The sequence below is a fragment of the Saccopteryx bilineata genome, chromosome 4 (assembly GCF_036850765.1).
Source record: "Saccopteryx bilineata isolate mSacBil1 chromosome 4, mSacBil1_pri_phased_curated, whole genome shotgun sequence".
Lineage (NCBI taxonomy): Eukaryota > Metazoa > Chordata > Mammalia > Chiroptera > Emballonuridae > Saccopteryx > Saccopteryx bilineata.
Genome location: NC_089493.1, coordinates 68822584 through 68847324, shown reverse-complemented (window position 1 = coordinate 68847324; position 24741 = coordinate 68822584). Strand labels below are relative to the sequence as shown.

Below are 24741 nucleotides of genomic sequence, written 5' to 3'. Positions count from 1 at the left end.
TAGACCACCAACTTACACCACTCACAAAAATAAACTCAAAATGGATAAAAGACTTGAATGTAAGCCGTGAAACCATAAGCATCTTAGAAGAAAACATAGGCAGTAAGCTCTCTGACATCTCTCGCAGCAATATATTTGCTGATTTGTCTCCACAGGCAAGTGAAATAAAAGACAGGATAAACAAATGGGACTTTATCAAACTAAAAAGCTTCTGCACAGCTAAAGACAATAAGAACAGAATAAAAAGACAAACTACACAATGGGAGAATATATTTGACATAGCGTCTGATAAGGCGTTAATAACCAAAATTTATAAAGAACTTGTAAAACTTAATACCAGGATGACAAACAATCCAATCCAAAAATGGGCAAAAGAAATGAATAGACACTTCTCCAAAGAGGACACACAGATGGCCAACAGGCATATGAAAAAATGTTCAACATCACTAATGATTAGAGAAATGCAAATTAAAACCACAATGAGATATCACCTCACACCAGTCAGAATGGCGCTCATCAATAAAACAACACAGAATAAGTGCTGGCGAGGATGTGGAGAAAAGGGAGCCCTCCTGCACTGCTGGTGGGAATGCAGACTGGTGCAGCCACTGTGGAAAACAGTATGGAGATTCCTCAAGAAATTAAAAATCGAACTGCCTTTTGACCCAGCTATACCACTGTTAGGAATATACCCCAAGAACACCATAGCACTGTTTGAAAAGAAGAAATGCACCCCCCATGTTTATGGCAGCATTGTTCACAATAACAAAGATTTGGAAACAGCCCAAGTGTCCATCAGAGGACGAGTGGATTAAAAAGCTTTGGTATACATATACTATGGAATACTACTCAGCCATAAGAAATGATGACATAGGATCTTTTACAACAACATGGATGGGCCTTTATAACATTATACTGAGTGAAAGAAGTAAATCAGAAAAAACTAAGAACTATATGTTTCCATACATAGGTGGGACATAAAGATGAGACTCAGAGACATGAACAACAGTGTTGGGGTTACAGGGTGGGGGGAGGAGAGGGAGGGGGAAAGGGGAGGGGAGGGGCACAAAGATCATGGCTTTTCAGCATTTGCCATATTCCCCCCTTAATCTATAGACAGACAGCAAATATCTACGTATGGTATTCCCACTATAAAGACTGCTGTCTTAGGGACAAATTCTGATAAACTATTTCAGCAGTTCCTCCTTCTTCAAAGAGTTATATGTCAACATAGAGCTCCATGTTTCATAGGACATACTCAAGCTCACTCCATGCTCCTTGGAGCTTTAGCACAAGGGAAGGCCCACTTTTTTTTTTTTTTTTAGTATTTTTTCTTTTATTTATTTATTTATTTTTGTATTTTTCTGAGGATGGGGATGGGGAGGCAGTCAGACTCCTGCATGCGCCTGACTGGGATCCACCTGGCATGCCTACCAGGGGGGAATGCTCTGCCCATCTGGGGTGTTGCTCTGTTACAACCGGAGCCATTCTAGCGACTGGGGCGGAGGCCATGGGGCCATCTTTAGTGCCCAGGGTGGCTTTGCTCCAGTGGAGCCTTGGCTGCGGGCGGGAGGAGAGAGACAAAGAGGAAGGAGAGGGGGAGGGGTGGAGAGGTAGATGGGCGCTTTTCCTGTGTGCTCTGGCCAGGAATCGAACCCGGGAATCCTGCACACCAGGCCAATGACTCCGACGGGTCTACCATATCATGCTTTTTACTTAAAAAAAAAAATTTACATTTCTTTTGAATGCTGATGAACAGGAGACACCAAATGTTTTTCGCCTGCAAACTACTACCTTCTTTATTAGATCTAGCTAATAACACTGTTCTGTCTTTTTTCCAAATAGCTCCAGATATATGGAAAAGATTTATATAGGCGGATGGGGATCCTCAAACTCCTCAGCGAGATCTTCTGAGAATGGCTTTTAAGATACCTAGAGGCAGAAAAAGCCCAATAGAGATCAGGGGAACTACCAGCTTTTAGGATACACCCTTAAAGGCTCCAACGCCCCAAAGGGGTCTCATAAGATGCCATCTACTCTTTCCACATGCTTCGATAGTGGAAAGGAAGGTCATTGAGCTAAAGCCTGCCAGGCTTACACGCCTCTGCTGTGAGGAAACAGGGACACTGAAAGGTGGGTTTCTCCCTCGCTCCTCTAAGGGAGGGTTCAGTCTCTTCCAGCCCTGCTCCAGCCACCTATGACCTAACCTTGCCCAGAAAGCTGGGGTTTGCCACTGAAGGCTGAAGGTGCCCAGGGCCGTCAGCCCCATCTACGACACTGTGGACGAGCCTAGGGTATTTCTTCCAAGAAGCAGGTAAACTGATCTCAGTCACACAAGGGCCACTTAACTATGTTTTGCCTGAATAGTCAGGTTTTTTATTCTTCCCTCAAAGATCTCTGTTGTGGGTGTTCATAGTCCTATTTTCTGCTGCTTTGCTTAAAATATAGTGTTTCCTTTATCCCTCCTACCTCAATGCCCCACTCATATTTCAGGCTGGGACCTACTCCTAATTTAGAGCTCTCTTTCCTCCTTTTGCCAACTTGTATTATGAATTTACCTTTGCCACCCAGCTTAGTGTATCCCAAGGTTCTCTTTACCAGGCCACAGTCACAGAGCTCCAGGGAAAAGCAACTTGGTCTCAACTCTCCAGGCAGAGGAGAACAGAAGATCCATATCCACGCATGCTGCAAATGGCTTTTTCCAGTCTACCTGAATCATTACCAGCTAGAAGCAGCAGTCATTGGGACTTGGACGTGAGCTGCAAAGTATAGAATGGTGACAATTCCAGTGCCATGTGGACTTTTCCTGTGGGGAACTTTCCTGGACTCCTGCTCCCTGTGACAGCTCCTAACAGACTGAACTGTGGTTGGGTTGCATTTTTCAGGGATTTGGCATGGTGATGGGGCCAACTTGGACTTGGTGAACATGTTAAGGACACTACTCTTTTAGGGATTCTTGCTGTATTGGCCAAGAGTTTTCTTTTTTTTTATTTTTTTATTTTTATTCATTTTTAGAGAGGAGAGAGAGAGAAGAGAGAGAGAGAGAGAGAAAGAGAAAGAGAGAGAAGGGGGGAGGAGCTGGAAGCATCAACTCCCATATGTGCCTTGACCAGGCAAGCCCAGAGTTTCAAACCGGCGACCTCAGTATTTCCAGGTCGACGCTTTATCCACTGCGCTACCACAGGTTAGGCAATAGTTCATTCTTTTTTTAATTATTTATTTTAGAGAGGTGGGGGGGCGGAGAGTGCAAAAGAGAGAGAGAGAGAGAGAGAGAGAGAAGGGGGGAGGAGCAGGAAGCATCAACTCCCATATGTGCCTTGACCGGGCAAGCCCAGGGTTTCAAACCAGCGACCTCAGTGTTCCAGGTTGATGCTTTATCCACTGCGCCACCACAGGTCAGGCCTGGCCAAGAGTTTTCTTAAAGGCTTTTAATCACTGTAAAAAAAAATAGAGGACTGGATGAAGAAGATGGGGCACATATACACCATGGTATACTATTCAGCTAGGAGAAATGATGACATCGGATCACTTACAGCGGAATGGTGGAGTCTTGGTAGCATTGTGCGGGGTGAAATAAGCGAATCAGAAAAAAACAGGAACTGCAGGATTCCATACATTGGTGGGACATAAAAGCGAGACTAAGAGGCATGGACAGGAGTGTGGTGGTTACGGGGGGTGGGGGGAGGGAAGGAGGGAGAGGAGGAGGGGGAGGGGTACAGAGAGAACTGGATGGAGGGTGGCGGAGGACGACCTTTCTTCGGGTGATGGGTATGCAACAGAACTAAATGACAAGATAACCTGGAAATGTTTTCTTTGAATGTATGTACCCTGATTTATTGATGTCACCCCATTAAAATAAAAAATAAAAATAAAAAACATACAAGTGAAGGTAAATCTGTCACTTTCAAAAATATAACTTAAGGCCTGACCTGTGGTGGCGCAGTGGATAAAGCGTCAACCTGGAAATGCTGAGGTCGCCGGTTCAAAACCCTGGGCTTGCCTGGTCAAGGCACATATGGGAGTTGATGCTTCCAGCTCCTCCCCCCTGTCTCTCTCTCTCTTCCCCTCTCTCTCCTCTCTAAAATGAATAAATGAAATAAAATAAAAAAATAAAAAAATGTATAACTTAAAATCAATTTTTTCTCATTTGTTAAAAAAATATTGGAGACTCCAAATATAAAAACATAGTTTATTTTTTCAGGCTTTGGTAGTTTATTTTTACAAAATAGCAGACAAAATTTGGTTCTTTATATTAATACACAATATGTAATACATATCGAAATATATATATCGCACTTAATTATAAACACATAGCAAAATCGGCATCACTTAAACAGCAACCATGTTTTTCACATAATTAGGAATTCTCAAGAGATAAACATTGTTTTTAGCTTGACTCTGTAGTCTTCGTTGCTGCATGTCAGTCAGCTAGTCTAAAAACTACCATCACCTACAAAAGTGATGAGCTTCAGGATACAGTTTTGTTATCATGCCATAATGCCAGAGGGACAGAAAGCCAGAGGGAAAGAATCACTTCAATGCAACAGCAGTGGGTGGAACTACTTAATTGTGACTTAAAGATGCACACTCTGAGAATCCAAAGGGATGTTTTTGAACCTTCAGTTGTTGGTTTCTTTATGACCCAACCATCTCTTAATCTAGGTGAAGATGATGTCCCCTGATCATCTAACTGTGATAGAGTGAAGGTGCATAGGGATTGTCTTCATCTCTGGAAAGAAAAAAAATAAAAGAAATATAGCATAAACCACTGTTTAAAAACTGTATTCAGAAAACTAACACATATGCTTATACAACTTAATATCCACTTGCCAAAGAAGTGCAGGTATGTGTCAACTTATTGCACAAAATACAAATAGTTGTTTAAGTCTACCTTACTGACTCCATTTTATTGGTGTCTCAGTTATAGGAAGAAAGAATGGTACTTGCTATATATTCATATTTATGTATATTACATTTAAATAAGACAATGAAATTTATATTAAATTATAAATTATATTATTTATACTGTTTATATTTTTAATATTTCACCTTTTTCTCAAAAGAATTTGAAATGTCTACAACAAAGGGGTACATATAGTAATTTAAATAAAATAGAAATTAAAAATCAGGACTAAAAACAGCCTGACTGGTGGTGGTGCAGTATATAGAACATCATCCTGGGACTCTGAGGTCCCAGGTTCGAAACCCCAAGGTCATTGCCTTAAGTGCAGGCTCACCAGCTTGAGCGTGGGATCATCAAAATGATCCCATGGTCACTGGCTTGAACCCAAAGGTTGCTGGCTTGAGCCCAAGGTCACTGTCTTGAGCAAGGAGTCACTGGCTCGGCTGGAGCCCCCTGTCAAGGCACATATGAGAAAGCAATCAATGAACAACCCAAGTGACACAACTAGGAGCTGATGCTTCTCATCTCTTTCCCTTTCTGTCTCTCTCTCTCTTCTCTCTCACTAAAAAAACAAACAAATAAAAAAAAAATGAGACTAAGGAGAGAGAAGGATACAAATATATTAACCATAGAAATATTATTGTGGTTGAACCAAGCATCAATTTTAGTTACAACCTTTCTGGTAGTCAAGGCAAAAAAGTAAACACTGTGCCATTCTTGGAATCATAAAGGAAGAAGGAAACTAATTCTATACAAGAAAGGAAGGTTTGCCCCAGTACCAAATTAAGTAACAAAGAAGAAAACTCACACTAGATCTTATGTAAGAAACATCTGGGAACAACCAATGGGCAATGTCCTTGACAAATATTATAAGGATCAGTATTTTACAAAGTATTCTCTAGGGCACTGCTTCCTTTGAAGGTGTCAACTAGATGTCTCTACTTGGCTGGTATCTAGAATTGCTAGCTAGGCAGTTACACTATTAAATCAAAGAAGAAAACTTTTTATAATAAATCACAGAGACAAAGCATTACAACATATAAAGCCTTATGCAGAATACAGTGGCTTTGAATAGACTTTATAAAAAATGCCTTTCTGGAAGTAAAATATAGTTTTTTATAGACAGAAAAGGAAAGAAAATTTGGCCAAGTGAAATACATCTTAAGAGTGATTTATTCAGCCTCTGACGTTTCACTAACATATTTTTACCTGGTCTCTTCTTTTAGTTTCTTGGCTGCCTGTGTTGATAACTTAATCTGCAAGTCGAGTCTCTGCAGGAAATCTCTGGCTGACACTTCTTCAGGTGGCACAGGCTGAACCTCAGATGTCTGAGGACTGGTAGGAGACAGGTCTTCTGCCGCCACTACCAGCTCTTCCTCATGAGAAAAATGGCCATCAACAGTTTCATTTTCTGGAGAATCAATTGAATTAAGTCCATTAAACAGCAAAGGCTTCTCTGAGATAACTGGGATGTTCAACGTTTTCTTCAGAAATATACAATCATTGGTAAACAGTTTATTTGCCCTTTTAATCTGCTCCATCTAAAATATAAAAGAGGAAACACAGTATTACATATAAATAAATCCGAAAGTAGGATTTGTTACACAACACAGAACTAAAAATATTCAGGAGCAAAATGTGTGTGATGCTTTCTCTGGATTTGAGATACTTAATTCAGGTTTTGTCATCTCCCCAGAAACCCCCAGTTATTTCAAGAGATGTGAAGAAATTCTGACTCCCAATTTTAAAAAAAGAAAAACTAGTTTTCCCTCTATTACCTTAGTTGCCCTACAAGGCAGCTTTTACCAAGCAGCCTTAAAAATATATAGAATTTTTAGCCCTGGCCGGTTGGCTCAGTGGTAGAGCATCGGCCTGGCGTGTAGAAGTCCCGGGTTCGATTCCCGGCCAGGGCACACAGGAGAAGCGCCCATTTGCTTCTCCACCCCTCCCCCTCTCCTTCCTCTCTGTCTCTCTCTTCCCCTCCCGCAGCCGAGGCTCCATTGGAGCAAAGATGGCCCGGGCGCTGGGGATGGCTCCTTGGCCTCTGCCCCAGGTGCTAGAGTGGCTCTGGTCGCTGCAGGGCGAGGCCCCGGAGGGGCAGGGCATCGCCCCCTGGTGGGCAGAGCATCGCCCCCTGGTGGGCGTGCCGGGTGGATCCCGGTCAGGCGCATGTGGGACTCTGTCTGACTGTCTCTCCTGGTTTCTAGCTTCAGAAAAGTGCAAAAATAAATAAATAAATAAATATATATATATATATATATATATAGAGAGAGAGAGAGAGAGAGAGAGAGAATTTTTAGCACTTATTTAATAAATTCCATCCTTATTTTACCATTTCTATTATTTGATTTTTAAAAATCTTACTAGTGCTGTTATTTTGCTTAGGGAGTGTTTCCTGTGCCTCTTGAATTATATTTGGTAAACCTAATGGATGTAGGAGGTGGTACAGAGATAAGTACGAAGAGATTTTGGAAGAATGGTGTAGGCTAGGGCTGCAGTCATTAAGAAAGGACTCATACAGAAGATGCAGTTCTGATTTAGAGTCTCTTAACTTTAAATGGACCTTGAAGAACGGGTAGAAATCAGACAGGCAAGGAAAGGAGGTGGGAAGCACTTCACATACAATATCTCATTTTTTTTTACCCTGCGGATCCACTTCACAAATAAAAGAAACAAAGTTCATAGAGGTTATGTCCCATGGAGTCATGATACAACTGGCAGATGAAGAAGCTAGAATTTATTACAGGTTTCTATACCCTCAAACTCTTTCATATCCTGTGACTGCCTCCCGCAAACCACAGAAATGGGGATAGAAGCTGAGGGGTGAAAGGGGAAATGGAATTTCCCTTTTATAAACACATGATTTAACCTTCATAAAAGCTCTGCAATCTAGATATTAGCCTGTCCTCTTTACAAATGAAACAGAGAGTCAAGAGAGTTAAGTGGCATGTCTAAGACCCCACTGCTGGTAAGTGAACACAGGATTCAAACTATGCTGGTACTGAGCACCTTGTAGAAGTGCCTACTCTTTTGTCCATCCCACCATACTATAATGCAGTGGTCCCCAACCCCAGGCCATGGACCTGTACCGGTCCGCAGAGAAAGAATAAATAACATTATTTCCATTTTATTTATATTTAAGTCTGAATGATGTTTTATTTTTTAAAAATGACCAGATTCCCTCTGTTACATCCATCTAAGACTCACTCTTGACGCTTGTCTCGGTCACGTGATACATTTATCCATCCCACCCTAAAGGCCAGTCTGTGAAAATATTTTCTGACATTAAACCGGTCCATGGCCCAAAAAAGGTTGGGAACCACTGCTATAAGGTATCTGCAGACTTCTCCACCCAACTAGCCTGGGACTCACACCATGCTAGGCTGTTTACATTCACTTAACCATCTATTTTGTCACCACAACTCTTTCTTGTAAGGTAGGTAACTCAGACAGTTTGGTACAATAGTTACACACATAGGCTTGGGAATCTGACAGACTTGGTTTCAACTCCCAGCTCCACCAACAAGAATATATGTGAACATGAGTTTGTCATTTCTTTCATTGAGCCTGTTTCCTCATGTAAAATAGGTATCATCTACTCTTCACAGGGTATCGGAAGGATTAAATGAGAATTTATACACATACTTGCAGAGAGGAGATAGGTGATAGATAGATAGATAGATAGATAGATAGATAGATAGATAGGTAGATAGATGACAGATTTTAAAAATTTTATTTATTGATTGATTTCAGAGAGAGAGAGAGAGGAAGGGAGAAAGAGAAACATTGATTTGTTGTTCCACTTATTTATACATCCACTGATTGACTCTTGCATGTGCCCTGATCAGGGATTGAACCGGCAACCTTGATGTATAAGGATGATGCTTTAACCAGCTGAGCTACCGAGCCAGGGAAGATAGTTGGATAAGTAGATAGATAGATAGATAGATAGATAGATAGATAGATAGATAGATAGATAGATAGATAGATAGATAGATGATAGATAGAGATAGAGACAGAATAGAGATAGAGACTTTTTAGCAGAGCGCCTGGCAGTGGATGGTACTTACTCCTCTCCATTCCCAGTGAAGAAATAAAGGCACACAAGAGATGACTGATTGGGCTGTTATGAAGTACCGCACCCCAGATTCAGAAAGGCACTGTACCTCATTTCATCGAGTTCATGTAGAGACACCCAGTCCAGATGAATTTTGAAGAGTTTTATCAGAGGAGATTTACCAAATATGCCGCACGCATATGGCTGACACAGGGCATCAGACTCAAATCGTGCAGTCCCAAAAATAGCTCAGGAGCTGCTTATATACCCTTTGATCACACACGGGCGGGGAAGAGTATGACTTCACGGTACAAGCAGGCAACATTTGTTTAGGGGATACACAGAAACATTAAGACTTTCAAGGTAACACTATGGAAGATGTTTACAAATCTTTCAGGGTTCATCTTCCCTCACTAGCCTAGAGGTATTTTACCCTCAAGATTCCAGGAAGAGGGAGGAACTACAATCAATGCAAGGTGGTATGTAAATTCTGCCTCCTACCAAAAGAGAAGTTGTTTCTAGGTTAACCTTTATTTTAGATTTAAAACTGAATGACCCATTCTTCTTGCAAGCCATAAACTTCTACATTCTTCTCCCTCCCCTCCCTAAAGGAGGGACAGGACAGGAAAGCCTAATAGGAAAGCCTTACTTTTCCTCCCAGAATATCAATATCAATTTCCAGCTTTTTGGTACCTTACAACAGGGCCAAGTGCATATGGCCCTTTAAATGCATGAGCCAGAATTTTCATCTGACTCTGAGGTCTATACAACACCAAAATTAAAGTGCATGACTAATGGAAACAAATTACAAAGTTCCTTTAATGCCAAACTGATTGAGTGAAAAAGATTTCTACTTCAAAGAGCCTGAAAAAAAATTAGTTAAATAAATGGATTCTGTTCCTCCTGTTTTTTTACTATAAGCTGAATACACACAAATAGTACATTTATAGCTGCCTTTTTTTCTTTCTTTTTTTTTTTACAGAGACAGAGAGAGTAAGAGAGAGGGATAGACAGGGACAGGCAGACAGGAACAGAGAGGTGAGAAGCATCAATCATCAGTTTTTCATTGCAACACCTTAGTTGTTCATTGATTGCCTTCTCATATGTACCTTGACAGCGGGCCTTCAGCAGACCGAGTAACCTCTTGCTCAAGCCAGAGACCTTGGGTCCAAGCTGGTGAGCTTTGGCTGAAACCAGATGAGCCCACACTCAAGCTGGCAACGTTGGGGTCTCGAACCTGGGTCCTCAGCATCCCAGTCCAACGCTCTATCCACTGCACCACAGCCTGGTCAGGCTGCCTTTTTTTTCTTTTAAAGACATTACATTAAAGTATCTTTTGGGCCCTGGCCGGTTGGCTCAGTGGTAGAGCGTCGGACTGGCGTGCAGGGGTCCCGGGTTCGATTCCCGGCCAGGGCACACAGGAGAAGCAGCCATCTGCTTCTCCACCCCTCGCCCTCTCCTTCCTCTCTGTCTCTCTCTTCCCCTCCCGCAGCGAGGCTCCATTGGAGCAAGGATGGCCCGGGCGCTGGGGATGGCTCCTTGGCCTCTGCCCCAGACGCTAGAGTGGCTCTGGTCAAGGCAGAGCGACGCAGAGTGTCGCCCCCTGGTGGGTGTGCCGAGTGGATCCCGGTCGGGCGCATGCGGGAGTCTGACTGTCTCTCCCCGTTTCCAGCTTCAGAAAGATTGAAAAAAAAAAAGTATCTTTTGTAAAGGGTGGGTGGTCTTTTGTGTTCTAGTTTTTAGTTAAAAGTGAGAAGGCAAGAGTGAGAAAGAAAGAAGGAGAATGGGCTGTTGCATTTTAGAGATAAAATTAAAATCTAAAAATCCTAAGTATCTCTGGTCTAGTTTAGGCTTAGATTTGAGAGTTGAATAACTTGAATACTTGATCTACAGCAGGTTCCCATATAGTCTAATCTGCCTTTAGTATCCCTTGTATTTACCACTTAGTATCCACCTCCTCCATCTCTCTAGCCAATGACACTGACTTCTCCCCTGGCTCCAGGGTGAGCACGTGACTCATTCCTGCCCTTTGGTGCGTCACAGTGCCTTGGCTTTCATGATAGGTCACAGTCCCATCTTCGAACAATTCACAGATGCTGGGTCTGGCAGGGGAAAGCTCCTTTATTTTTTCTGCTAGAAGGAGATGGTCCTAGGGCTGCCAGCAATCATCCTTCTCACTTCCTGGAACCTGACAAGGAGGCCATCTTGGAGGAGAGCAATCAGATCTCTGCATGAAAGCCTGAAGCTGGAATACCCAAGGATCTTTTGGCTCCATTAGCCAATAAATGCCATTTTGTTTTTTGTTTTTTTGTTTAGGCCAATTTGAGTTAGGTTTTCTGTCGTTTGCCAATGAAAGAGCCCTCATTCATCCAGTGCCCTTTGAAATGTTTATTAGCAGGGACCTACAATTGCTAATAGTCTGGGAATCATGATGGAAGACAGAAATAGTCAGAAACACCAGGATCTGACCACTGAGGCAGAGCTGGGAATCCGTAAACTGAATTCCTGGGTGGATGGATGGATACAGGTCAGAGGAAAAGGCGTAATAGATGAACCCAGAGAACTAGTCAGAAAGGGAGAGTAAGTTATCTGTTGTGTTGATTATTCTCTATACCCACTCTGACCTCCCAAATATTTCTTACTCTTCTTGAGCCTGTTCTGAACCCCAGAAGGCTGACCTTTTCACAGCACTACCCAGGCCCCCTTTTTCTTGGAATTCCAGTTGGTGTTCCAAAGGAAGGCCCCAGCAGAGCAACCACAACCTGACTCTGGTAGCTGCATCCCTCTGTGGCAGAGTTCCTGCCAGGCAGCCCCTCGTCCATTGGTGTCTGGTACACTGTTCCTTCCTCTGGCCTTCGGACCTAGGGAGAGTATGTCCCTACTGTTGTCAGTCTCAGATGCTTCACCATTCTAAGGTTGGTTTCCTTAACCCTGCTCATGCATCTGTAAATGTACCCTTATTAAACTCTCTTGGCCACACCCTCTGAGTCCACTATCTGTATTCTGCCTGATACATCCATCATTCACAGCCAAGCAAGGACACAATTACAGGGAGCATAAGAAGATGACCAAGTCAAAGGCTGGGGAGGGGGTATGGTCAAGGAGTCCACAGGGATCAAAGGGCAGGGCTCCTCTGGCTCTTGTGCGTGTTTTGTACAATTGGTTCACAGATTGAATCGCCTTTTTTTTTTTTAAAGAGTAGGGATTTATCCTTTTTTATTTGTGTGACAGAGACAGAGAATCAGAGAGAGGGACAGATAGGGACAGACAGACAGGAAGGGAGAGAGATGAGAAACATCAATTTTTCATTGCGGCTCCTTAGTTGTTCATTGATTGCTTTCTCATATGTGACTTGACCTGGGGCTATAGCATAGTGAGTGACCCCTTGCTCAAGCCAGCAACCTTGGGCTCAAGCTGGTGAGCCTTGCTCAAACCAGATGAACCTGCGCTCAAGCTGGCGACCTCGGGGTCTTGAACCTGGGTCCTCCACATCCCAATCTGATGCTCTATCCATTGCGCCACTGCCTGGTCAGGCAGAATCGCCTCTTTAATCCATAATCTTCTTTATGTTGGGGACTGCACTGGCATCATCTCAACATTGTCAGCAAGCATTTAAGGTCCATATTGACCTTTATATCTAGATTCTAAAATGACACATGAGATACCAACATCAAGTACATTAGAGTTATCCAACATAGTTAGCATCAAGGTAGGAACCAATCTAAGGAGGGGCAGTTTTGAGTCTGAAGATGAAAAGGGTAAATGAGTCTTAGAAACATAGGTGCTGGGAACACACGTCCTGGTTTTAAATCCTGGCTTTGCTACTTTCTAACCATTCTCTATGTCTGTTTTCCTTCCTGTAAAGTAAGGATAATAGTACCTCACACACAAAATGATCATTATGAGGATTAAATAATTTAATTCATATAAGGCATTTAGAGCAATGCATGCAGGCCACACAGGAAACACTCAAAAATGTTAGCAACTATTATCATTAAATTTGGTTAAAAGTGAGAAAGCAACAGGTAAGAGCAGATCCTAACATATATTCACCAAATGAGAAAAAAGTAATAATTTCTCCCAATAAAAAATATTTCTCCCACAAAGTAAAAAAAAAAAATTTTAATTTCATATAAACAAGCCTGGATGAATAAGTGTATGTTGTCACTGCCCTGAGGTGTGACCTTGTTTGTTTTCAAAGGTAATTAATTTGATCTTAACTTGTTCTCCTTTACAAGCAGGGACTTGAACCAACTACATAGGCTCTAAACTCTGTTACCTATAGTGAAGCGAAGGAATAAAACCAGCCCTACAAAATGCAGGGGGGGGGGGATTCCAGCCAGAAAGAATAACTGCAAATGCCCCAGAGCAGGAAAAACTAGTGTGGCTGAAGTGCTGGTGAACAACACACTGCAGGCCATGCAGGGCCGTGGATGCTAAAGTAAGGAATTTGGATTTTCTTTTAAAAGTGCTGGAAAGCCATTGGATGGTGAAGGAAAGGAGTGACATGATCTGATCCTAGGTAAGATCACTCCAGCAGCTTTGTGGAAAATGGATCAGCATCAGTGGAAACAAGGAGGCCCAGTTATGGAGGACACGGCAGTAGCACATTTTATACTTTTATCCGAGCTCAGATTGGTCTAATGTCCTGGGAATTTCACCTCACGTAAAACGATGAAAAGCCATTGCGGACGTCCTGGGTTCAATTCCCAGTGAGGGCACACATGAAAATCAACCATCTGCTTCTCTTCCCTTTCCTCTCTCCCTTCTCTCTCTCTTCACCACTCTCAGCCAGTGGCTCAGTTGGTCTGAGTGTTGGCCCCAGACACTGAGGATTAGCTCAGTTGGTCCAAGCAGACCGAGCACTGGCAGCAGACAGCAAGGGGGGGGGGGGGGTGTGTATGTGCCAGGTGGATCCCAGTGAGGGCACATGCGGGGGAGTCTGTCTCACTATCTCCCCTCCTCTCACTTAAACAAAAATGAAGACAAATCATGACCCAATTCACGGAAAGACCTGGAAACCTCTATAGCTGTCTCACCTGCTCTAGGCTCAACATTCTCTAATACTCAATCAATGCAGGGAATAGAAAGTATGACCTTTTCAAGGTGACACAGAACTAGCCTCTGTTTTCTTGGGGGCAGATGAGTAGGGGTGAGGTCTAGCAATCAAATGCCTTCATTTCAAAACACTTTTCTCATAAGGATTGAATAGCATGACTCAATAAAGTTTACTGTCTGGTCATCAAGAAACAGATTATGGGATAATTGAGAGCTAACAGGATGGTCACAAGATCGGCCATGATGAAATTAGGTAGAATGAGTGCTATCAACAACTTAACAACAGTTTATTTAAAATGACTCTCCTGTGAATGCATTTGGTAAAGGTGAATTTACTATGGATTTCCCCCACAAAAGGTAGCTTATCAGCAGCTGCTGAGCATAGCCAAGAACTCTCTCCCCAAAAGCAACTCTGGTAGGCGTCATCAGTCCACCTGCCTAGTGGTGAATGCCACATTCACAATTTCTTTTTCTTCCTGTTGTAAACAGTGATATGCATAGGGCCACTTTAAAGTGGAGCTGGGGACTGCCATGCCAGAGAAACTGCTGTGCATATCGTATGTCTCAAACCTTAGAATGTTCAAAACAGGGCCAAATAACCTTTGGACTGAGCCTAAAGCAATGTTGTTTCCTAAAACACCGTTTGCAAAGATAACAAGAAAGCAGTTATTATGATTATTATGACTACTGGACTGATGACCACTGGACTAAAAGTCTATAACTTTTTTAGACTAACATCACTATGTTAGATTTTCTGCATCAATAGAATACCTTCCTCCTACTGACATTAGTGTTCCTCTTCCGGTTCTCATAAATAAATACCCACTGCTTCTGTCTCCTAATTGAAACATTATTAGGGCCTAATGTTTCCCAAATATAATAGATATTCTTATTGATCTCAAGTAAATGCATGTCGCCTCTCATTTTGAAAGGCCTTTTTGTTTTTAGATTAACACTCTCCATTTCTTAAAAATGACACACCCTTCCAAAGACATTTCAGGATACAGAATAACTAACATTTACATAGATAGCACTATGTAAATGTGTGGCTTGCAGATTATTTTCATTTACATACAACTCTCATTTGATTATCATTTTATAGAAAAGAAAGCAGAGTTAAATATTATAGGATTCTCTCAGGTCATTTTCTAGTAAGTGCTAGGTTCACCAACCCACTGTCTCTTGTTAAATTCTAGGTTTTGGTGGCAACCAGACTCATCCACTGACCTGTGCTAATGGGGAGGAGAATTTATATCTTCTCCATGCTACTGCAGAAGAATACATGGCATTCCGTGTACAAGAAACATCCAAAAAAGGCAAACCTATATGTTTATTTTTTTAAATTATTTTTATTTTATTTATTCATTTCAGAGAAGAGAGAGAAGGTGGGGAGGAGCAGGAAGCATCAACTCCCATTTGTGCCTTGACCAGGCAAGCCCAGGGTTTCAAACCGGCGACCTCAGCGTTCCAGGTCAAGGCTTTATCCACTGCACCACCACAGGTCAGGCAAACCTACATGTTTAGAAAGTAGATTCATGATTGCCTGGGCTGAAGAAGAAAACAGGGAGTAAGGCCAATAGGCACAGGGATCTTTTCAGGGTGATGGAACTGGTGTAAAAATGGATTCTGGTGATGGTTGCACAACTCTGTAAATTTACTAAAAGTCCTTGAATTGCACACGCAAGATGAGTGAATTTTGTGCTATGTAAATTATTCCTCAATAAGGCTGTTTTTTTTTAAAAAAAAGAATACAAGAGAATCTATTAAAACCCCAAAGTCCCAAAAGCTGCTTTACCATGCCTTTCACTACAAGTGGCACTATTCATTTATGGTTCTCTTTCTTTTGACCAGCAAGGATCAACAATTTCTAACAGCAGCAGGGGCTAAAGTTATAAACAGGAAAGATTTACATACATTTACATTTCTAACTCCCAACACTGTTCCTTCTAAAATGACCATCATTTCACCTTTTCTCAGCGTGGTGATTTCTGTTAGAGGAAGTGTTAAGAAATGACTGGGCGTAGCAGCTCATTGGAGGAGAAAGAGAAGACTCTGCTAATAAAATGAGACAGGAAGTGACTGAGGGCATTGAAGTAATAAGGCCTCTGGAGAGGGCAGAGGACTGGCAACTTGCCAGGGGAAAGCTAAGAGACGAAGAAAATGTTTATGCAAATAATAGGTCCATCCCCTCACTACCTCCTACCCACTTTCAGTTTCTGTACTGTTCTGGGAACGTTTTTTCCAGGGTTTCCAAACAGTTCAGTGGCTGTATGAAGCTGGTTACTTCCCTCCAGAGGCTTGCCTCCAACTAAGAGTAGGATCACTGCAAAGCCATAGGTAAACCCAGGTTAGGTAAGGGGACTTCATGTCTCAGTAGAGATAAGCACAGCCAGGGAAATTCCAGCCCAAGCAAGTTCATGTCTGAGGTCTGAACTTCAATAGTTTCTCAACTCACTCCAAAGAGTTTCAGTTTCCCAGACCCACTTTCTCAAATGCCTCTTACTCTGATAAAGATGCTCAATTCTAAATCCACATATAATTCAAGATAAAGACCCAGTGCTCGGGGGGGGGGGGGGGGGGGGGCAGGGGAGGAAAGAGGCACCAAGTGCCTCCTGTCTGCAGGGTAGGGAGCTGGCCTCACATCAGACTTTACAGTTCAAGTCAAGCAGGCTGCACCCCCTCACGTAACATGCACTCTGGTCCCTATCTTTAAGCATTTGCTCAACTCCAGGGCCTAGTGACTTCATACCAGTCAGGCTTTCCTGTAAATTAAATCCACACATATGAGTAAGGCCCACCATGTGCCAGACTTAGGCTAGACTGAATATACAGAGATAAACCACACAAGCAACCTGGCTTCTCAAGTAGCTCTAGGCTGAGAGAAAACAATCGCTGATAAACTCACTATGATTGAAAAGAGGACAGCATATATTATCTTGTAGCTTCAGCAGCTGGCACAAGGTCTCAGACAAACCAGGCCCCACAAAAGCTGGTTAAAAAAATAATGAATGTCAGTCATTAGTAACTATGAATGACTTTAAGGGGACGATGGAAAGAAACGTAAAGATATTTTCTAAGTCACTGGCAGAAGAACTAGTGTCTATCAGGAGTCATACCTGGCCAGCTTATTAAACGTCCACAGTTTTCTTTCCTACAAAGAAGTCTCCTGGATCCCTTGGCCCATCTCTGAAGCAGAGATGCTCAAATGAAACAGTAAACAGAAAAGCAGAAAATGTATAGCAACAAATCACCTAGAATCCAACCATTTCCACCACTTCGTTCCCTACTGCTTTGGTCCACACTACAATGCTCTCACCTACATTATTGCAAAGCCTCCGTCCTATCTGGTCTCCCTGCCTTGGCACTTACCGCCCCCACCTCTGCTACCCTCACCCCAACTGTTACCTCACATCCAGGCTATTCTCAAAGCAGCAGCCAGACTGATCCTTTTAATTAAGGTGACAAACTTTTTTACAATGAAAAGTAAGACAAAAATAAATAGAAGAAAATGATATCGTAAATAAAAGAAACATTTTATTCATTGTAACAATAATACACTATAATATGATAAATGCATAATAAAAACATTTGTAATATTTTATATTGTAATTATGCTTACATGTCTATTAATTTTTAATAATAATTGTAAGAAAAAAGTACTCATTTAGATACAAATACATCACTTCACACGCAATGGGTCGACTCTGCATCGATCAAATACGGACATTTACAGATTAGTCTTCCAATATCAGAAAGGAGGACATGTAGGAGCACACTTTTCAAGGGAGGATGGAACTTACAAAAGAAGGACTGTCCTCCCTAAAGTAGGACGATTGGTCACCTTATTTTAATGCATAAGTTAGATCATGTCACTCTTCTGCTCAAACTTTTCTGATGCTTCTCAACACTTTCAGAGAAAAAGCCAAAGTTCTTACAATTGCCTTCAAGGTCCTAAGTGATCTAGTCCAAAGATACCCTGTTGCATTCTGAGCACCAGCCAAACTAATCCTGAAACTCATCAATCATATTCCCACCTCAGGGCCTTTGCACCACTCGCTGTTCCTTCTGCCTAGAGTGTTCAGATATCTGTGTGGCTTCCTCCTTCACCTCCTCAGTGAGGTCTGCCATGGCATTTTATTATTTTTATTTTATCTTATTTATTATTTTATTTTATATTTTATTTTGACAGGAGAGAGAAAAAGGAGGGAGAAGTGGAAAGCCTCAACTCGTAATGGTTGCTTCTTGTAAGTGTCTCACAGGGCAAGCCCTGGGCTTCGAACCAGTGACCCCAGCACTCCCAGTTGAAGCCCCATCCACTGCACCACCACAGGTTAGGCACGGTCATACTATTTTAAATTGCAGCCAGCAGCCACCTCCACCAGCCCTTCCAATCTCCTTTCTCTGCTTAATATTTTTTTTCTTTTCTTTTTTGCTTATCAATATCTGAAATATAACATATGTTGTTTACTTACTGTCTCCACTGACTAAAATATTAGCTCCATGAGGGCATGGGTTTTTATTTATTCACTAATGTATCCCCAGAAACATAGAAACTGGAAAAAAAAGAAAAGAAAAGAAAAATTAGATGAGTGATAAATACTGTCAGGAAAATGGGGCAGGAAGGGATGGAGGGTTGCAATCTGACATAGTAGTCAGAAAGATCTCATGGAGGAGCCATTTAAGCAAAGATTTGAAGGCAACGAGGGAGGAAGTTGCACAGCCAAGACCAGCTACATGATTTATAGGGTCCAGTGAAAAGTGAAAGTATGGGGCTCTTGTTCATAAATTATTAAACATTTCAAGATGTTAACAGCAGAGCATTAAACCAAGTGCAGGGCTCTTGGAAGCATGGGGCCTCTCTGACTGCACAGGTCACACACCCATGAATGGGGCCCTGCATGCAGCTCTCAGAAAAAGAGTATTCTAGACAGATGGAACAGCAAATGCAAAGGCCCCTAAAAGGGACCGTCCTTCACAAAAGAAAGCAAACAGGCCACGCATATAAAACATGATGCCTGGGTCCTTTTTCTGGATATTTTGATCCAGTATGTTCATGGTCAACTAGAACCTTTCTTTTTAGACTGTCCCAGGGCATTTTCCTTCCCAGGCAAGTTTGAGGAACACACCTGTTTTCACATCTCGGATGTACATTGCTAGCCACTGAGTTCTACTTCAGAGAACCAGTTTCCAAGTTTTTTCCCTAATAATCCAGGATTGGCAACCACATCTCCATCTTTGCTTCATGTCAGAGGCTCTGTTCTGAGAACCACTTTAAAAAAAATTACTTATTGATTTTAGTGAGAGTGGAAGGGAGGGAGAGAACGAGAGAGAAGAACAGCAATCTGTTCCTGTATGGGCCCTGACCAGGGATTGAACCGGCAACCTCTGCACTTTGGGACAATGCTCTAACCAACTGAACTATCCAGCCAGGGCAGAGAACCTTCTTATACTGAAAATACTAGGCTTTTACCAGTCTCCCCCATGGAGGGACTGAGGTCCTGCTTGGGCTCCCAGCTGGGTGGCTGGGGAGCTGACATTGGCAGACAGGCTTCCCAGAGAGTTCCTGCTCTACTGAGTAAGATCGTGGAGCTGTGCTCTGCTCTTGCCAGACATGAAATGTTCAAATCAAATGTTTGCCTAGGATCACTATTTTGTATGTGTGTCGGGGGGGGGGGGGGGAGGGCTTACTCTTAAATTCCAGGAGCAATGCCTTGGGTCTCTAAATCTCCAACACCTTACCACCTACTTCTTTACAATAGTTTGAATATACAGTATTGATGATCTTGGTGGTCAATATTAGAAACTTACTCAAATTCTTTCTGCTCAGTGAAAGATGAAAACTTTACTGCTTTTTTAGCATCCACCTAAAATCTCAATTTACAATGAGTGAATCCATTTAATATCTACTGATAGTAATTAAAGAATATCACTTTTTTCACTATAAATTTTTTATTTAATTAATTGTGTTTACATAGATTCTAGGGTCACCCCAAATGCATCCCCCTCCCCCCTATTCCCTTCAACATCTCCTTGCCCTCCTCCCTACTGCGCCCTCCCCCCTTCCGTTCAGGTTTATCCCATCCTATCATCCCCTTTCCCTCTGTCCTCTTTTCCTCTGGTCCCTTTGATCCCTACTCTGTCTCAATTCCATTCCTCAGTTCTCATTATTCCTTGGATTCCTCAAATGAGTGAGGTAATATGATATTTTTCTTTCTCTGCCTGGCTTATTTCACTCAACATAATAGTTTCCAGGTCCCTTCATATTGTTGCAAAAGGTAATATTTCCTTCTTTTTCATAGCCCCATAGTATTCCATTGTATATATGTACCACTGCTTTTTAATCCAAAAGAATATCACTTTACTGTTACAGTATTATCCCTTTCGCTGGTTCTACATAATCAGTGGATGAGTCTCTAAAAATTTAATCAACTATATAGTTTATGACATATATATGTCATAAACCAGTAGTGTTCAAACAAGAGTGAGTTTCTTCCCAGAAAACATTTGGCAATGTGTGGATGGGGGTGGGGGACTACTGACATCTATAGGCAGAGGTCAGAGATGCTGCTAAACATCCTACAATGCATGGAACAGCTTCCTTACCCCCAACAACATAAAATATTTATAAATACAGTCTGTAATATCAATAGTGCTGGAATTGAGAAACCCTGTAACAGACTATTCGTGGCTATAGATTATAATCCTCAATTCATTATACTTGAGCTTAACATTTTAAAATCAAGTCTTTATAAAAGTAATGAAAAATCTGATTTATACTTTAACAGAAAGGGGTGATAGGGTTATGAACAACAAGAAATATATTAACAAAAAGCATAAGTTAGAAAGCATTTGATCTAAGGTGGAGACCTGCAGTGAGCAGATGTTTAGAAGCTCTAAGTAACTCAAGTGAAACCATGGAGGAAGGTGGGTGGCAGAGAGATTGATGTGGGTAGTGACCAGAAAAATATCACTTTTCTGGATATCATAAATTCCTAGGGTGCAGTCATCCTGGCCTAATAGGTAAGACCGTAGGTACCAGACAGAAAAGACGATCCTTCTTCAGTCACTGAGATGTTAAGAGAGACCTTGATAAAACTAGGATAAAAATATGTATGGAAATCAGAAGTAATACCCAGAGAAAAGCAAATGCTTTAGCACTGTGCGGATTCAAGCTAGTCTCAGTGAATAAGCATACTTGGAACATCCTTACCTCTCATCCAGCATCTCATCTGTAAAGAGGAGATTAATTGCACCTATCTCAAGGCTTATTATGAAAATCAAATTGAATAAGAACAAGATGGGACAGGACAAATGCAATGCCTGGCACACAGCAGGCATTCAGCAGAAGATAGTTACTCTTATTTGCCAACTCTGCTTTCCTCTGGCTTTGACCCAAACCAGGCCCCATTAATGCACATTAGAATAATAGTTTTAAGTTCACATTTAGAAACTCCCAAGAGGGTACAATGGGACTATGAAAATTTTAGTACACACAGGCAGAGCAGGATCCCTGCTCTCAAAATGTTTAAATGATGGAAGGACCTGCTTGGTAAACACATACCAGCTTGAATGTGCAAAAGCGAGTACTCAGTTTCTGTACTTCAGTGAAAGGCCAGAAAGAGTTTCACTTTAAGAGAAAGATATAGGTAAGATCACCTTTCTTCCCATCACTGACTAAAGTGCTTCAGGAAAGAACATTGAAAACTGATACAGAACTCAAATGCAAAAAGGCCATCACATAGCTCAGAGTTAATTATAAGTAATTTTAATGAAACAATATGTTCCCTCAGGTTTCCATGTTCTTCCCAGAAGTGTAATGGAATATGCCCAAGACACACACACTTATAAATTTATAATAAACACAGCTCTCCAGCTCACCTAGACCACAGGTCTTGGCTGCTGCTTAGCGACAGGTGTCACATTCACAGTTGCCGGGGGTGTAATTTCACTTCTAAATAAAGAAGCATAATCGATAAAACCAGGGCATCCTGCGGGAACAACTACCGTTCGTGACTCATCACAGTGCTTGTTTACACCAGAAAACAAAATTCTTTGCCCAAGTCCACAGGACAGTTCAGCTTTACGTAACGAACTATGTAAGCGGTGGTATAAATGAAACTAGAAATCGGGTGACCCTGGTTGACGGTGATGCCAAAGCGCCGGTCCTCTTTGGCCCTCCTCACGCGACAGATCTGGTCCGAGTTTGAGAACCCGATGCACCTACCTGGGGAGGAAGCCTGGGCGGCCCGCCCCTCTGGCTACAGGGCCAGCTTTGGGAACCATTGCTGCTGCCGGCAGCGCGCACAGGGCCAGCGCTTGAGGCCGAGCCTTCGGGGGACAGATGGCAGCCTCCTCGACCCCCACTACTCGTATGCCCCGCCCCGAGCCTGTCTTCCTCCTCCTCTCCCTCCTCCTCCCTCCTCCCGCTGCTCCCGCACCACCATCGCTGCGGCCGGCGCGGTGCTCACCGTGACTCCGTACTTGAGCGCGATGCCCTGCAGCGTGTCGCCCGCGCGGACCCGGTGCTCCACTAGGCGCTCCACGACGCCGGCGCCCAGCGGCGCCCGCACGCTGGCGGTGCTGCCGTACGAGCGGGTCTTGGTGCGGGCCAGACTCAGCGACAGCTCGGCCTCCTCCGGCTCGGAGCCCGTGCACGATGGCGGCGGCGACAAGGGGGCCGAGGGTCGGGGCGCGCGGGGGCCGCCTTCCCGGAGCAGAGCCAGCGCGGGCGAGGAATCCGCCATGGGTCCTGCGGAGGCCGCCGGGTCGGGAAGCGGGCCAAGAGGGCGGTGCCTCCGCCTCTGCCGCGGCCGCCCCTGCTTCCTCTTCACTGAGGCTGCGGCTGGCGGTGCTGTGGGGGCGGCGGGTGGATGCGGCGGCGGGAAGATGCAGGCCTGGCATGGCGGGCGCCCCCCCCCCCCCGCGTCCCGCCTCCCCTCGGCGCACCTGCGGGGGGAAGGGTGAAACCAGCTCCCGCAGCGCCCTGCCGACTGCTGCGCTCCACCCTTCCCGCCGGGCCTCGGGAGGCCCTGCGGTGCGAAGAAACCGAGCTCTGAGCGGCCAATCCTTAGGTGTCCTCGGCCCCATCTGGAACCTGCGCCAGGCCGACTGAGCCTGGTTAGAGCCCTGCCCTGACCAGAGCAAAGAACCCAAGCTTTGCTCTGCCCCCTTCATTGATTCCCCAGCAGGCGCTAGCTTTCTCAGATCTCAGGCTCTCTCCATGCCAACGTTACTTCCCTCTCCCCACTCGATTACCTGGTGACCTCTAAGTATATTTCAGAAAACCTTAACTCCATTAAACAAATATCCTCTCCATGCCATGTCAACAACCTGGACGGTCCGGTCCTTTCAACATTACACCAGGAGGAGAGTGCTTCTAAGACCTCCAGTTGTTTGGGTTTCACCTGTCTTTGCACACCAGTACCAATTTTAGTCCTGGGCTGCCTTAAAGTCTGACTAGGTAGTGTCTATTTTACCGGCTCAGTGCTTAAAATTTACTATCTGCACACATTTTTTTTCATTGGTTTGCTTTCCTCTTTAATACTGAAATCATAACTTCCCCAAAGTATTATCATCAAATCTACCAATGACCTCTTATCTGTATCCTTCATCTTGAACACACTCTCCTCAATATTCTGGCACGCGATAGTATTCCACACAGAGGCAGGTTAGGAGACTGGAAGTTTGTTTCATTGGCTGAAGTCTCCTTGTGTTCCAGTGCTGGACAGAGACAAATGCCCTAGAACTCAGGAAACAGAGTAAAGGATGGGAAAGGAGCAAGTCGTCCCCACATCACCCTACCAAGCAAAAGTTCTTCAGTGGCTCCCTGTGGTCAGAATTAACATAATTCTCAGTGGCATTCGAGCTATTCTTTACATTTTTATTTTCCATGCTCTGGTCATCACCAACCTACAGCTCATCCTGTACACTCCATATGCTCCTGCCAAACACACATGGACTTGCCCCTCTTTCTATCTTCATGCCTTGCATTTACTATACCCTCCACTTCTAATGCTATTATTCCAATGTTCTCTGTGTACATTTTTTTAAATTAAGGCTTACCCCAAATGATACATTCGTCATGAAAGTTTCCGATCCATCTCACCTGTGCCCTTTCCCTACTACTCAATTATGGTTTTTCCATTGAATCCCAAGGTGGTTTGTACCTCTTGTTTAGCATTTAACTTGTGTTTTGTGTCATATACTTGTCTTATCGCCTCTATAATGCTCCTGGAAGGTGTAACTAGATCTTAGTCATCTTTTTAACTCAGCAGTGTCTAGCTTAAAGCCTTGAATTAAGCTTCAAAACTAGTTGACTTGAGGTGTAGTAAAAAGATCATGAAAACTAAATTAGCAAGGATCTTCCATACAACTCTCGGGTGGTACTCAGGGAGCCCATCTCAGGACCTAAGAGAACCCCAGAGTTTCGATATATAGATTAGATAAGGTAATACTTCAAGAAAATAGAAGAAATTGCCTTAAGAGTTTACAAATTAGTAGTGAGATAGCATATAACATGTCTTCCACTAAGGAAAAGTTTACTGAAGAACTTGGATTTTGTTTGTTTATTTGTTTGTTTTACAGAGACAGAGAGAGAGTCAGAGAGAGGGATAGACAGGGACAGACAGACAGGAATGGAGAGGTGAGAAGCATCAATCATCAGTTTTTCATTGTGACACCTTAATTGTTCATTGATTGCTTTCTCATATGTGCCTTGACCACG

At 43.1% G+C, this 24741-nt stretch overlaps 1 protein-coding gene across 2 annotated transcripts; it reads right to left on the bottom strand.

Annotated features, from left to right (window-relative positions):
* Nucleotides 1–4191: 4191 nt before the first annotated feature.
* Nucleotides 4192–24130, bottom strand: LYSMD2 (LysM domain containing 2). Of its 2 annotated transcripts, none has more exons than XM_066273898.1 (3): nucleotides 22487–24130; nucleotides 6113–6444; nucleotides 4192–4729 (listed from the first exon to the last, which is right to left on the bottom strand). In XM_066273898.1, exons 1-3 carry the CDS (start codon nucleotides 22760–22762, stop codon nucleotides 4687–4689), a joined length of 651 nt encoding a protein of 216 aa, XP_066129995.1. In that variant the 5' UTR covers nucleotides 22763–24130; the 3' UTR covers nucleotides 4192–4686. The 2 variants fall into 2 exon arrangements, with proteins under 2 accessions (XP_066129995.1, XP_066129996.1); XM_066273899.1 differs by lacking the exon at nucleotides 22487–24130 and adding an exon at nucleotides 22243–22371.
* Between the last annotated feature and the right edge of the window lie 611 nt (nucleotides 24131–24741).